Genomic DNA, 13,914 nt, shown 5'->3' with positions numbered 1-13,914 from the left:
CTTTCTGGGTGGTTAATTGGACTCTACATACAAGGGTTTATCCGATTTTTTATTGCACATTTATCGAAAGAATCAAGAACGTGATTTATTCGTTTCAATTCAACCTCAATGCTTGACTTGTACTACTGGAACTTCCGTATTTTAGGTAAATTGATATTTAATCGTCTCTTTTGCGGTACAGACTGATATTCAGTGAGACTCGAATGACACAGGTGCTTCAACTATCGATATCGGCTTCAGTTTCGCGGATGACGCCTAAATTATCGATTCGTACCACTGGGAATCGTTAACTGGGCACATAATTCCAATTAGTTAACGGCAAACGTTTTATCGAGGCTAATCGATCCTTCATCGAGAGAACGTTTCACGAAAAATCAGCAAAATTGAAAAATCCTTATCTCTGCTTTTGTGTTTTTGATGATAGATGATATTCTAGTAGTAAAAAGCTATTATCGGTCATCGGAAAGTGCTGGAATCGATATTGGAACGTACGAAAGAGAAATAAAAAAATCCAGAGTATTCTTTAGCTCGCATAAAGAAAGAGAAATACGTGCAAGGTGGATTATCTTTTATTATTTCATGATTATCATAGGGCTGATTATTTTTGTCACTATTCCTTCCATCGGAATCTAGGTTTAAATAATTAGCTAATTAATTAGTCGATTTTTATTAGTCTTCCAATATGAAACATCACGTCAGGGATGAATTACCCTCTGTTAATTAATTCCGGTTACATCATTAAACCATCGCGATTGTGACCTTCGATAAGATCGATAAGTCAAAATAAATGAAACAATTATTTGCACGCGATACGAATCCATCTAATTTGAATAATATTATCAGTCGTATTATACGAACATGTTCACTAAAGAACTTATTAATCGAAGAAAAGCATCTCTGATTATCATACATTACACTGATAGATACATTACAATTCCACCCTCTAATAAAAATTTGCCTAATCGGAATGATATTTTCCTACGTTCTTGTTAAGAAGCAAACAGTTCTTGACACTTGAAACTTTCAAGTTGAAAGAGACAAGGCTATCGTCATACATTAAGAGGCAGAACTGCCGTATTAAATAAAAATTCTCGATTCCACCCCCCACCCATGAGAAATTATGTAACCGGAATAATGAATTCTGTGCACATTGAGAAACACACAGTATCTGAAATAGAATCCAGAGCGGCGATTATCACATTACCGGGCTGCGGTTAATTACACGAATTCATATTTTTTTTTTTATTATAATCAAAAAAATGAAACTTGGGTAAAGAAAATTGTTTGTTAAATATCGCAAAGCGTGTTATATATACTTTGAATATTTTAAGCATTTTTGAATATTGCATACATTCTGTGCACATTTCCATCTCCAAACTTGCCGCAGGTACATGCAAATTCATCGCCTACGCATTACAAAGCCAAAACGCGTATTCGACGAATATTCGCAATACCCCCACCCCCTATTGTAAATCCCTATCATGATCTCAACAAATAATTACTTCAAACTGATTTCCATGGCTATCCCATTCAATTATGACGTAAATGATAACGTGCTTGATGAGAGTGGAATCGACAGAAAGCAGGCTGCTTAATAGGGGTGAAATAATGATAAATAGAAGGGGATTCCGCGGGTATTCGAAATTTAATGAGAGGTGAAAGAGTAGAAGCGGAGGTATTAAAAATTATATTGGGCATTCCATTGGAGAGCGCTGCATCGTTGGAAAAACGACGCGGGAAGAGAGATTGGAGAAAAAGGGGTGGAACAGGGGTAGAATTCCTCGAGGGACGTTATCAATTCCTGGACGAGCAATAAAATGCTAAATGCGACGATTATTAGTCGACCGCGGCTGTTTATATATTTATGGAGAATTTCGAGCAGCAAATGTCCAGAGAATTTATATTACGCGAAGGAAAATGTAAAATGTCGAGAGTATGTGGCATACGGTATGACACATGTGGATGTAATGTATATAAATGTTAATAAATATACATTTAGTAAATAAAATATATAAAACATGAAGAATAAAATACATTTTATAACAATTGTGAGATAGGACTTATCTTTGCTCGGGCTTCACTTTTTTGTCAATGTATGTAAAAATATAAATTTGCATAATTATCTATAGTATAATTGTCATTTATAAAATTCCAAGAATATTTTTTATTATGATATTCTATTCATGATATTCATTATAAATTGCAAGGATTATTTAAAAATATTCTGACAGTTTTGTATCGAAGAAATTGGTTCTCGGAAAATTACGGAAATTTATTTGAAAAATTCCCTGTACCTTCTGCAGCAAATATCATTTCTCTATATTTAATACATTAATTTGAAAAACGCGAAAGATACGACAAAGTTCTCGGATCGGTTTCCAATTTGCAATTAATCTCTTGTACTCTGGTATTTTAATGTCAATCCCTAAAGCATCTTGCTGCTTTTATTATATCGAAAAGTCCGCTTAAATGTTCAGTTTCGGATGACAAAAGCTCGGATTGAAATTACGGATCACGATCAGTTTCTCAACCTCCAGTTGAATATTTTACAGCTCTACTTTTATTTATAGGGAAACTTTCGTAAGTTCAGAATCGTATAAATTGCAATCTAAATTATTCTGAAAGTTATTAGGGAATTCCCAGGTACTGTACGGAGAATTACGAAGTTTCGCGGAGTAAAACGTGGTCGTAAAGGAAACGAATTATTTCTAGCATCTGCCTTTTAATTAATTGCTGCTGAATATCTTGTTTGAGCCACGTGTCAAAACGAATGTTCAAGAGAACATAATTATCCGTGGAGTTTGCATCGTGCAAGTCCAGTCTCGGTCGTCAAGTCAACTTATTTAATCACGAATTTGAAACTTGGCTGCCCTTTTGGCGATGAATAGGACCAATTAACGGGGCATCAAACTTCCTCTGCAATTAACGCTGATCTCAATTAAAAGTCCTCCGTTTCTAATTTATAGGAAATCTTATTCGTTGTTCTCAATTTCAGCAGAATATTTCTCATATTTCCGATAGAAAAATTAGATTCAACGGAGTCTAAAATATCTCTTAAAAATACCACAATAATTTTGTATTTAAAAGATTAAATTTGCCACATATTATTGGAAACTATTTATTTACCCTACAAAAATTAATGTACCAAATATAGAACATCCGATGCTTATTATAACAATGTACTTTATCGAGATACAGAAAGCGTTTCAATTAATATTTTTTGTTAACAAAATTACGTCCAATAAGGACTAACAATATTTTTACATTAAAAGAGTACATATTAGATGTATATTACATGTTGCTAAAAACACCAAACCAAGGTTACTTGAAATAAGCCCTTATTTCATCCAGACTTGAAGAATTCTTGCCAGAGATATCGAAATTTCCACAAACCAACGCCTGACAGTACGATTCTCCATGCTCTCATCGATAACTGATCTAAAATCATCCCCGTTGGCAAAATTCCCCGGAACTTGCCGGTTGTAGGCTCGTCTGTAGCGCGGGATAAACTCGGTACACCGATACTATTGATTTTGCGAGAGGTGCAGAAAGAAGGGCGGCGGAGAAAGTAGAGGGTGAGCGAGGTCAACCCCCTTTTCAGGCTGGTTCGACATAAAACAGGGCTTTTCCGGGCTTAGGCCGGTTTATCCTTTAACGTTGTTCCTCTGCGGTAAACCGAGTCGGAAAAAATTGATGTTTAACCCTGCACTCAACCGCCCATGTTCTTATTTCCAACTCCTTCCATCCTCGTCGAATGTTTTACCTGAACGTGGAATGCAAGGGGTTTCTTATTTCTTAATCGTCAATTTTCTATAATTTTCTATATTGTCTATAACCGTCGTGGTAATTTTGGAAATAACGTAGCAACGTGGAAATGCGGAAAATTTAGAAAATGGGAAAATAATAAGTAAATATAAATAAGAAAATAGGAAAATATGGAAACTGGAAAACGGGTGGTGGGAAAATAGGGGCATGAAAATAAGAAAATAGTTAGTGGTAAAATAGTAAAGTACGAAAATATGAAAGTAGAGGCTAGGAAGATAGAAATTGCAAGCCAAAACCTCACATTGCTAAGAAGCAACCGGAACTGAGCTGCCGCACAATTTAACTTCCTCGCATTTCCAAGTGACGAATTATTCTCCAACTTATTCTTTAAACTGTCATTTGGATAAGCACTTTGAGAAATCGGAAACCATTTTGCAAACAAATATTCATTTTATTCCGACCTTCTCGTCCGAAAATCCTAGAATCTCAGCAGCAAAGCCCTTTGAACAATTTCTCCGCTCGACCCCATTGCTGCAACTACCTCGCAAGGTTCTTTTGTCTTGTACACACTGTCCATTATCGTAACACGTCATCCAGTAAACATAAAACAAAAGGCGAAACACAGGGAAGTATCCAGAGCGTGGAATTTCCGCGAGATTTCACGTACCATTTGCCACGTGGCTGTTTCTTTACGATGCCCTAAACGGAAACGATTCACAGAGAAAAGTCTGACCGCCAGAGAGCCGTGAACATTGCCACGTGGATGACAGTCGAACGAGCTCGTTTCTAAATCGATTACGACTTGCTTGATCTTACAAAGGGATTTTCGTAAAGAAAATAACGATAAGTGGCTCTTGCGCTTTAGTTTAGGTTTATGGAACTTTGGAAGTAAAATGTATCTTTTTTTCTAAATTGACTGGAGTGACAAAAGTTCGATATTTACAGTGGCTGAAATTTGGGGGAATTTAGAACATCGAGGAACGAAGAAAGATTCCTAAGGATAGAGAATAAAATCAGGCAACGAGGAAATAAATGATAGTACAAGTAGGAAAGGAAACAAAAATTCCAAGTGAAAGGGAAATGATACTGGAAAATAAGGAAATTGGGGAATGATGCTGGAAAATAAGAAAAAGTGGGAAATGAAGCTGGAAAATAAGAAAATTGGAAAATGATACTGGAAAGTAAGAAAATTGGAAAATGGAATTACAAGACAAAAGAACTTTTTACATTCCAGTCCTACGATTCTCAATAATTAAAGAAATGATTCTTAGAAGTTTCATATTACATTTACTCCCGATTAAATATTCCATCGTTCGCACGATTACGCGTTTGAAACGCCTCTTAATTGATATGCGCTTTACACTTTATCGTTTGTAATATATTTAACATGAACTTCGATGAAAAGAATGACGAAATCGATCGATCGACACGAAGCTTCTCGACTCTCGATGTCATCGTGGCTACGTTCAAACGAAATTACAAAATTGATGGAGTAGACGGAATTGAATTGTGATTTCCGCTGAATCTGTTGAAGCTGCTGCGATGGTTATCTGAAATATCAAACGTTAATCGCATTTGGATCTCCTCCAAAATTAAACCCGTGTTTTTCGCCAACATGTGACTTACTTTAACCAATCGAGACCATAAATGAAGCTCGACAGCTCGAAACTTGCCCTATTTTCGTACCGAAATAATGCGTGTTCTTAAGAAAATTCACAAAGATTCATCTGTCAGGTAAATTTAGATTTCCTTCACTAGAAAATTATTTTTCAAAATTTAAAGAAATCTGTTCGTGGAATTTATGTTCCTCTAACTTAAATATTGTATTTCTATTTCTTTAAATATATCGTTTTATATCCTACATATTGTTACATTTAGGCATAGTTTTATATATTTTCTAATATTTATAATTATCACCAACGTATAAATAAATCTGCAGTCTAAACATTGCTGCTTTTGGTGCGTGAAAATATAGAGATGTTGAATTTCAAACTAGCAAACGAAATTGTTCAGTTGTAACAATTATGTTTAACCAGTATAATACACTAGAAATGATTTGATTATTTAGTTTATCTCGCGCTCCATTTAACTTCTGACTAAACTCTGAATTCAACTCTCACTCAGAATTTCTTACTTTGATAAACTCTCTCCGATTTCAATTCTCAACTCGCAACTCAACTATTTGAGTATGCATTTTCCACAAGCATTTATCCTCACCCATGTATATGTGTACGTTATCTCTTTGTCTGCCTTTGTGTACTTTTCACTCGATGCAAATATTCTTAGAAAACACTCAGCCACGTCCATCCATAGCTAGGATGATAAAATGAATTTCAAATCTCAGTAGATAAACAAATAGGAAAATAGAGGAATTGGAACATCTAGAGATAAGAAAATAGAAAAATAGGAGAATTTCGCTTAAGAACGAGAAAGCTCCTCGTCACTCCAATTTAATCCAATTTCACAAAGCTCTTGTCACTCCACCAACATTCCACTTACTTCAATTCCAGTATCTCCAATCCTAAAATCCAACATCCCTTAAACACCAATATTCTACCAACCCAGGTAACAACATCACGTGACTCATCCACAAACCGAACAACCACAAAGTCGTTATGGCAGACAACGATGATGCGATGGAAGACGAAGAAGATGCAAAATCCGGTGTACCGATCTCCGAACACACGCCTGAAAGTCCATCCGAAACTGCTGAGAACATGACAGCCTCAGAATATTGGAAAACACCATCAGCCGCGGCGTCGATAGCTTCAGAAGTGGTATCCGTAGCACGAAATAACGCTCGAGGCTCTTCAAATGCCCAATCCAGCAAGAGTATCCAAGAGCCTCAAGAAGAGAAGCTTTCGAAGAGCCAGGAAGAATTTAGAAAGTCTCAAGAGATCGGCCTAAATGACAAGAAGCCGTCTTTGGACGAATTGAGCAAAGACAAGGTCCCTAAGACCACCAAGATGTATCGACAGTGTCATCGTCGATTCAGAGAGATCATCGGCAAACGCGAGCTGAGGAACGTGGAACTAGAGAAGCATCAAGGTGATCTGAAAAAGAGATTGAATATTCTGGAGTGTTCCATGCCAGCTGTGATGGTCTGGAACATGTGGAGAATGAACCAGGGTACCTGTGTTCCTGGACTTCAACGAATCATGGAGAAACAATTTGAAGGTCCAGCTTCTGGAGAAGTGTACTGCCCCAGCACACCTAGTAGACACTTTGACTGTAGAGTGAGGGAAGTTGAGGCTGAGAGGAAACAGGCTCAAAAAAGAATGCAGGATGCCAAGGCTCTTTGTGCCGAGAAGGAAGCTGCATTAGAAGATAGGAATAAAAGATTGGAAGAAGCTAAGCAGTTGCAACAGGAGATTAAGTTAAGGATTGAACAACTGACTGCCGAGGTTCAAAAGCTTAGAGAGACTGCTGCTAAAACGGAGGATGATGGGCAATGTGAAACTGGTTAGTTGAGAATTAAACTCAAACGTAGCATAACTCAAACAAACTATTTACGAAAATCGAAAAAATATTTGAAAGCCTAGAAAACAATTATTTATACAATATAAAAATATAGTATTAAATTCCGGTCCTGATCGTTCTTTAAACGAGTTGTTAGAAACTGGTAAAAAAGCATCTCATAGAAGAAATTCCTTTTAATATAAGGAAAAAACTTAGGCATTGGTGCGAATAAAATAGAAATTCTCCCTCTCCTTTTTAATTAGGAAACAAAGTATGCATAACTTCGTCCAAAGCTAAAATTGAAATCACATGTAGGTGAATGTGGAATAATAGAGTGCAAGAAAAAATGGTTAGAAAAAGTGCCCAGCTGCGCGTCCATCAAGTCAAACGACATCGAATGTCTAGAAAAGCTACAACAGCTAGCAGAGAACGAAGTGTACATGAAAAGAAAGATCGCGGAACTGGAAAGTCGTGAGGAAGCTTACATGAGGACCCTCCAACAAGCAGACGAATTATGGTGCAAGGTGGACGCGGACGCTGCCAGTACCGTGAGTGCCTTGCAGGAACAATTACACATGAAGACAACGGCGAATCAACAAATGGCTGATCGAATTTGTCAATTAGAAGACGTGATAGAACAGTTGAGGAAAAGGCTAGCAACATGCAGAGGCGAATTAGAAAAATACATGAGCATAAGCAAGATAGAGGCTTTGATAGGCAAAGATGATGATTTTGCTGATGTGCTTGAGAAGGGAATACTAGTTGAAGTCCCTGTAAAAGACAAAGAGGTTGGTAGAGTCGAAGACCTAGCAGACGTTGACGATGTGGGTGTCCTGGTTAAGGATGACGTGGTCGAAAAAGATATTCTAGCTGTGGTGGAGCTAGTTGACATTGATCTAGAGGCCAAACCAGATATAGTTGATGTCGACATAGAAATGAAACCTGAAATGGTAGACGTTGCCATGCGCGTCGTTCGAGCAGACCTTATAGACGTGGATGACGCTCAAATGGCGATCCATCCAGACGATTTTGCCTATGAGGATGAGAGGCTGAGGCAAGCTCAAGATTATTTGGCAAGAATAGGATCTCTTTCGGAGCTGGACAAGTACGGAGATGACTATATCTGTGCTTCGGACTTTATTTGCAACGACGTCGTGCTCTCTGAAACTGGACTAACAGAGGAAGAGATGATTGCTTTGAACGAGAATCGTGTTACACCACAGGAGTTACTAGAAAAATATGGTTGGAAATTTGATTTGGCAGAACTGATGGCTCAAGCTACTGTGGAAGATGTGGAAATTGGTGAAACACCGGTGACTGTTCCACCTGTTGAAAAGGAACAAGAAATTGAGGTTCAGGATAAAGAAGTAGAAGAACCTTCAGCAAAAGTAGGGGTGACCATCGAGGAAACTATGATTATTGAGGAAACTAGAATTGAAGAAACTCAAGCTGTAGAAGATATTGACTCTGCTGAGGAATATGAATCACTAGAAGACACCGATGCTATTGAGGAAATTACAGATGTGGAAGAAGCTATTCAAACACCTAGACCTGTAGAAGACTTAGAAGCTATTGAGAAGTATGAATCTGTAGAAGACATTGAGTATACGGAGAGAATTGAACTTGTGGAAGACATTACACCTGCAGAAGACATTAGTCTTGTCGAGGACATTAGACCCACTGAGGAAATTAAATCTATTCCTACAGAAGAAATTGAACCTAGACCTATCGCAGAGATTGCACCCGCTGAGGAAGTTAAACCTACCCCTACAGAAGAAATTGAACCTAGACCTGTCGAAGAGATAAGACCTACTGAGGAAGTTAAACCTATTCCTACAGAAGAAATTGAACCTAGACCTATCGCAGAGATTACACCCGTTGAGAAAGTTGAGCCTATACCTATAGAAGACACTACAACTGTAGAAGAAATTAGACCTGTCGAAGACGTCAGACCCTTCGAAAGTGCTACCCCTCTTGGACCTACCGTAGTTGAAAAGGAAAAACCACTTGTAGATGAAAGGACAGATGTTCCACCAAGCGATGTTCCAGAAGAAAAAATTGACAAAGATAATGTCCTGGTCCCACGACAAGAGATGTTATTATGGCAGGATGACGTGGATGCTATTCGAACAACAATCGCGGTACTGCTTACAGTATAATATTTATTAAGTTTAAGAAGCGAAATTATTCGATATACATAATTCTTCTGATCGTTTTGAAATATAGAAGTGTCCTGATTGTGTGGATGTAAAGAAGGAGGCTGATCAGTTAGCTACTATGATGTCAGCGTACACTGGAGTGAGTATTATAGATCTATCACTTAAACTTAATATACAATTAATTAGAATTTTATTAAAATATTTATTTTTTCTAATTATGTTAGAATTATTTATGATTTAATTAAAAAGTAATAAAATTGTAATGTTTTTTAGGTTAGATTCGATTTTATATTATAAAAAATCACAATCGTATAGACTTCATATTCGATAAAACATAATCCAATTTCGCTACAATAAAAGTTCGATGTCCAATACTTCTTCAGCTTCATTAAAAGTTATTATCGTGATCCTTTCTAGACCGACGTGAAAGAAATAGTCGCGAAGCCGAGACCTCGCGAAGAAGCAGTCGTGAAAATACACGAAGAGAAACTTCATGAGAGAGAAATTGAAGTACAAACGAAACCAAAAGTTGCTGAAGTAGAAGTGACTGCTGTGGCAGAAGTAGAAGAAAAGGAAGTTATAGTTAAAGTTCCAGAAAAACCTGAAGAGCTGATCGAACTTGAATCAGAGTATCCTCTCGAGCCACCAACAACGCCATCGATCTCTGGTGTGACACCTCAAGTAGAAACCATACCAGAAGTGGTGCAAAAACTGGAAGAAAGTACTCCGGTTGCTCCTGAAGAAACTCCGAAAGAAGTAGTAGAAGAACTTGAGAAAATGCCAGTGATTCCTGAAGTAGACAAAGATAAAGATCCAATAGAAAAGATTGAGGAAGAAGAAATAATGAAAGAAACTGAAGAAATAGTGGTAGAAGAATTACCAAAAGAAGAAATCGAGGAGAAGGAAGAAAAGAAGCTTCCAGAGATAGTCGAAATCACGGTGAAGGAAGATGAAATTGATATAGAAGTCGAAAAACCAGAGGAAAAAGAAGAAGAATTGGTTCCTGAAGAGGAAGAGGAGATCAAAGAAGTGCCAGTGGAAGAGATAGAAGAAATTGAAGTTCCAGTGGATGTTAAGGAAGAAGAAATATATGTGGAGATATTACCAGAGGAGCGAGACGAAGAATTAGTTGAAGAAGAGCTAGTAAAAAAAGAAATACCTGTATGGGAGGAGCCAAAGGTACTTACAGAAGAAGAAGAAGAAGAAGAACTCATCTGTACCTGTCCACTTATACCTCCTCCGGTTAGTATCAAAATAAATATTTTTTCAATTCTAACGAGCCTAATTTACTTACATGGCTCCTCAAAATTTATAATCTTCAAAATCTAATCTCAATCGTCGTCTTGCAGCCCCGCAAGAAAATAGAGATCACTCAAACAGAAATTACAAGAATCGAAACTGTTCAAGTGATCACACAAACAGTCGTAGACGTCGAAACACAAACGACGCCAAGAATAACCAGACAAGCTCAACCACAATTAGTGACTATTACGAAAGCTATAGATCCTGATTCAGCCATTATGGAGCAACTGTTGAATTACAGGCAGCCTTTGAAGGAGCGAATAGCGGCTATGGAAATCACTGGAAGCTCACATATACACAAAAGCACATCCTTCCACGCGAGCGGAACAGAAATTGGCGATCGTCCTCCTTTTGTTCAGGATACTGATATTCTTCGTAGCGCTTCTCCTGGTCCTCGTGGTCCTCGTTTTGTTCCTCCTGGACCTGTTGGCTTTGTAGGTTCTCCTGCTGGTCCACGTGGCCCACCTCCTGCCCATACTGCAATTCGTAGCGTTCCTCCAGGTACTCAAGGTCCAGTTCCATCTCACCATTCTCTCTCAGCTGTCCTCCAAACTCTTAGAGCTGAAGGAGCCCGAATGAAATTGGGCCCAGAAAGGGAACTAAGGTCCGTTTATTATGGCAAAATGCCTGGCGAGCTAGATCAAGGCAAATGCAACTGTTGTCAATGTGGCAAAACTATGTCCACTCCGTTACAAGGACCTAGAACTCAAGTAAAACAACAGCCAACATTGCCAATATTCAAAGTAATACCAACCGTGCCAGCGCCTAAGAAGACTATCGGCCTAAGTACTGATAAGACAATGCAATACCAGAGTTTTTGCCCAGAATGTAAGCTGAGGAAACTCCAGGAGGTTCTGAGAGCCCAGGATCCTCTGAAAAGAACTACCAAGAAACCCACAAAGGATCAAGAGGTTTGTACCTGTGCAATTCAACTTGGAAAGGGCTTGCCTTGTTACCAGAAGACGAAAAAGAAGTCAGATCAAAGCTGTATGGTGAAGATCCCTAAAGCCAAGACTGATCGATCAAGGATAATAGAAGATGACGAGCAAGATTCAGTACGCTGCGCTTGCAGCGGGTTGATAGAGACCAAGCCTGGGGTTATGAAGAAGGTGCACTGTTCTTGTGGTGACCCTGATTGATCTTTGTAACTCATTTTTTGAAAAAGTGGTAGTGGAAAAGGATCAGAATATTTTGTTAAAGAACTTGTTTAGGTGAGATACATTATTGGCTCGAAATTTAGAATTACTTCTCAGTTGTATATTTTTGCCCCTAAATACCAGAACACTCGATGGCCTCGTACAAAACATGACTATTACATTAAATTATCAATTTCGTATAAAATCTAAGGGTCTATCCAGACATATGGCAAATATAATAGAAGGCTATTGTTTATTTGTTTATTTAATTAATTAAATTTATTCTACTACTTATTTTGCTGGAAACATAGAATATTTAGGCCCATTTCTATAATGTTTCAGAATTGGCTATCGATGGCGCTACTTGGAATAATACTTGTCGATTTCTGGAACACCTTGGATGGATGGAAGGAGGACATGATTCATTCTGGACGCATTCATCGGACGAAGAAACGTCCACCAGAGGCTTCTAACTGGCTGAACAGAAATATAGACCCAAAGATGGATGCGACAAAGGAAATGGTATGTAATTTCCAATAATGTGGCCAGTTGAATGGCGCCCTTTTCAAATCAATAGTGCTGGACTATTGTACCAGGGGACGATAGTCCTTTCATCGAACCAACGCGTAATAGGATCAATCGTCAGGACGAAATTAAATTTGAGATTATCCAACTGTAAGAAAAAAGAGAAACATTTGCTGTGTCCAGTGTATCATGGTTTGGTATTGTTTTGTGATCGTACAAAATGTAAATTCGTCGGTCTGTACATATATATTAAATTTTGCTTGTCTATCGGAGCGTTTGACTTTTTCCATTGGAGATTTTATTGGCTTTTAGCTCTTCTGATTTATTCTATTTTTGATAGTGAAAAAAATTCTTTTAAACGTTACAAATTATTTCTTCTCTCTACCCTTAAAACATTATAATTTTAGTAATGAATATATGTATACATATAATTAGATTACAGATGAAATGAAAGAACATATATCAACATTCAAGTACATATGTATAAATAAATTCTGCGTAATACATAAGATTAGGAAAATATTTTCGTTGGATAATATATGGTTTCACTGATTTGCATATTAATAGTGAAGAAGATATTAAAAGGAGCCCAGCAGGAATTTCAGTCGCGTTCGTGATTCACAAGATTTCGTTACCTCGTACATCAGATAGATTAGTTGGCACGAACCAATTACAATTTGTCATCAAACCGAAACGAATCGGTTCCAAACGAATTTCTGTTCAATCGGGTGATTCATCAAACATTAAAGTGAATCATTGATCCTATTTTCAAGCAACCTAAAAATTATATCGTGCGCCGTTGTTAACTTAAAGTTTAACTTGTGTTCGATCAATTTAACGTGGATTAATTTCTTTTTAATCATTCCAATTATGCTATTTTCTAAATTTAGTAAAAAAAAAACAACTTCAGTCACTGGTGATCACCGCAAAATAAGAAACATTTTCTTTCGTATAAATGAGGCGTGAGAAACATTATGATTGTAAAAAGGATGCTGTAAAATCAGCTAGACACTGTCTAGCTGGAGGCAGCATTTCAATGGCTGCCTGACTAAACAATCAATACTGCGAGCAACAAGTAAAGCATGACGAAAGGTCAACGAAATATTATCTAGCGCGATAAAGCGCGATAAATGCTTCGTCAAATCGGTAAATAAGCTCGCAATAAAGCTGTGTACACACTAGCAAAAATGTTTTCTAATTATACTACGTTCATTTAGAAATGCAAGCGTTAGAATAACATGTTATCTTTATAAACTTTAAACATTTTTACTAGAAGAGCATTTCAATGTTTAATTAATCTTTCTCAATATTTAAGGCTCTTAAGAAAAATGAACTAGAAGATTTGGATGTAACAACATAATCTTTTATCTTTTTTCTGAATTCAGTTTTTTTTATATAAGACATCATAAAAAAAATATCCAAAATAAAAATGAAAGGAATGAATATTCCGTTGCATATATTTAAAAATTTCATATTTGTTCTGAACATTTTTCACATTTCAAGAATAAGAACCCGTTTATTGGATAGTTGAAGCTCTGAGCTTTTTATAGGGAAACTGGTAAGATTTA

At 37.2% G+C, this 13,914-nt stretch overlaps 2 protein-coding genes across 5 annotated transcripts in view; one reads left to right on the top strand and one right to left on the bottom strand.

Annotated features, from left to right (window-relative positions):
- Positions 1 to 12,613, top strand: part of LOC117160155 (uncharacterized) — a 71,135-nt gene extending 58,522 nt beyond the window's left edge. Inside the window, exons 4-9 of one of the 2 annotated variants that reach the window (XM_076625401.1) lie at positions 6,331 to 7,218; positions 7,540 to 9,365; positions 9,451 to 9,522; positions 9,801 to 10,625; positions 10,733 to 11,896; positions 12,164 to 12,613. In XM_076625401.1, coding sequence (XP_076481516.1) covers positions 6,381 to 7,218; positions 7,540 to 9,365; positions 9,451 to 9,522; positions 9,801 to 10,625; positions 10,733 to 11,824 — 4,653 coding nt within the window. In that variant the 5' untranslated portion in view covers positions 6,331 to 6,380 and the 3' untranslated portion in view covers positions 11,825 to 11,896; positions 12,164 to 12,613. The remainder of the gene's footprint in view (positions 1 to 6,330; positions 7,219 to 7,539; positions 9,366 to 9,450; positions 9,523 to 9,800; positions 10,626 to 10,732; positions 11,897 to 12,163) is intronic. The other variant, XR_013060328.1, reaches the window with a different exon arrangement.
- dnc (phosphodiesterase dunce) overlaps positions 1 to 13,914 on the bottom strand; it is a 396,997-nt gene that overhangs the window by 320,948 nt on the left and 62,135 nt on the right. The gene's annotated exons all lie outside the window — the stretch shown is intronic.

The sequence above is a fragment of the Bombus vancouverensis genome, chromosome 16, assembly GCF_051014615.1.
Source record: "Bombus vancouverensis nearcticus chromosome 16, iyBomVanc1_principal, whole genome shotgun sequence".
NCBI classification, from domain to species: domain Eukaryota; kingdom Metazoa; phylum Arthropoda; class Insecta; order Hymenoptera; family Apidae; genus Bombus; species Bombus vancouverensis.
This window is presented reverse-complemented; position numbering and strand designations above follow the sequence as displayed.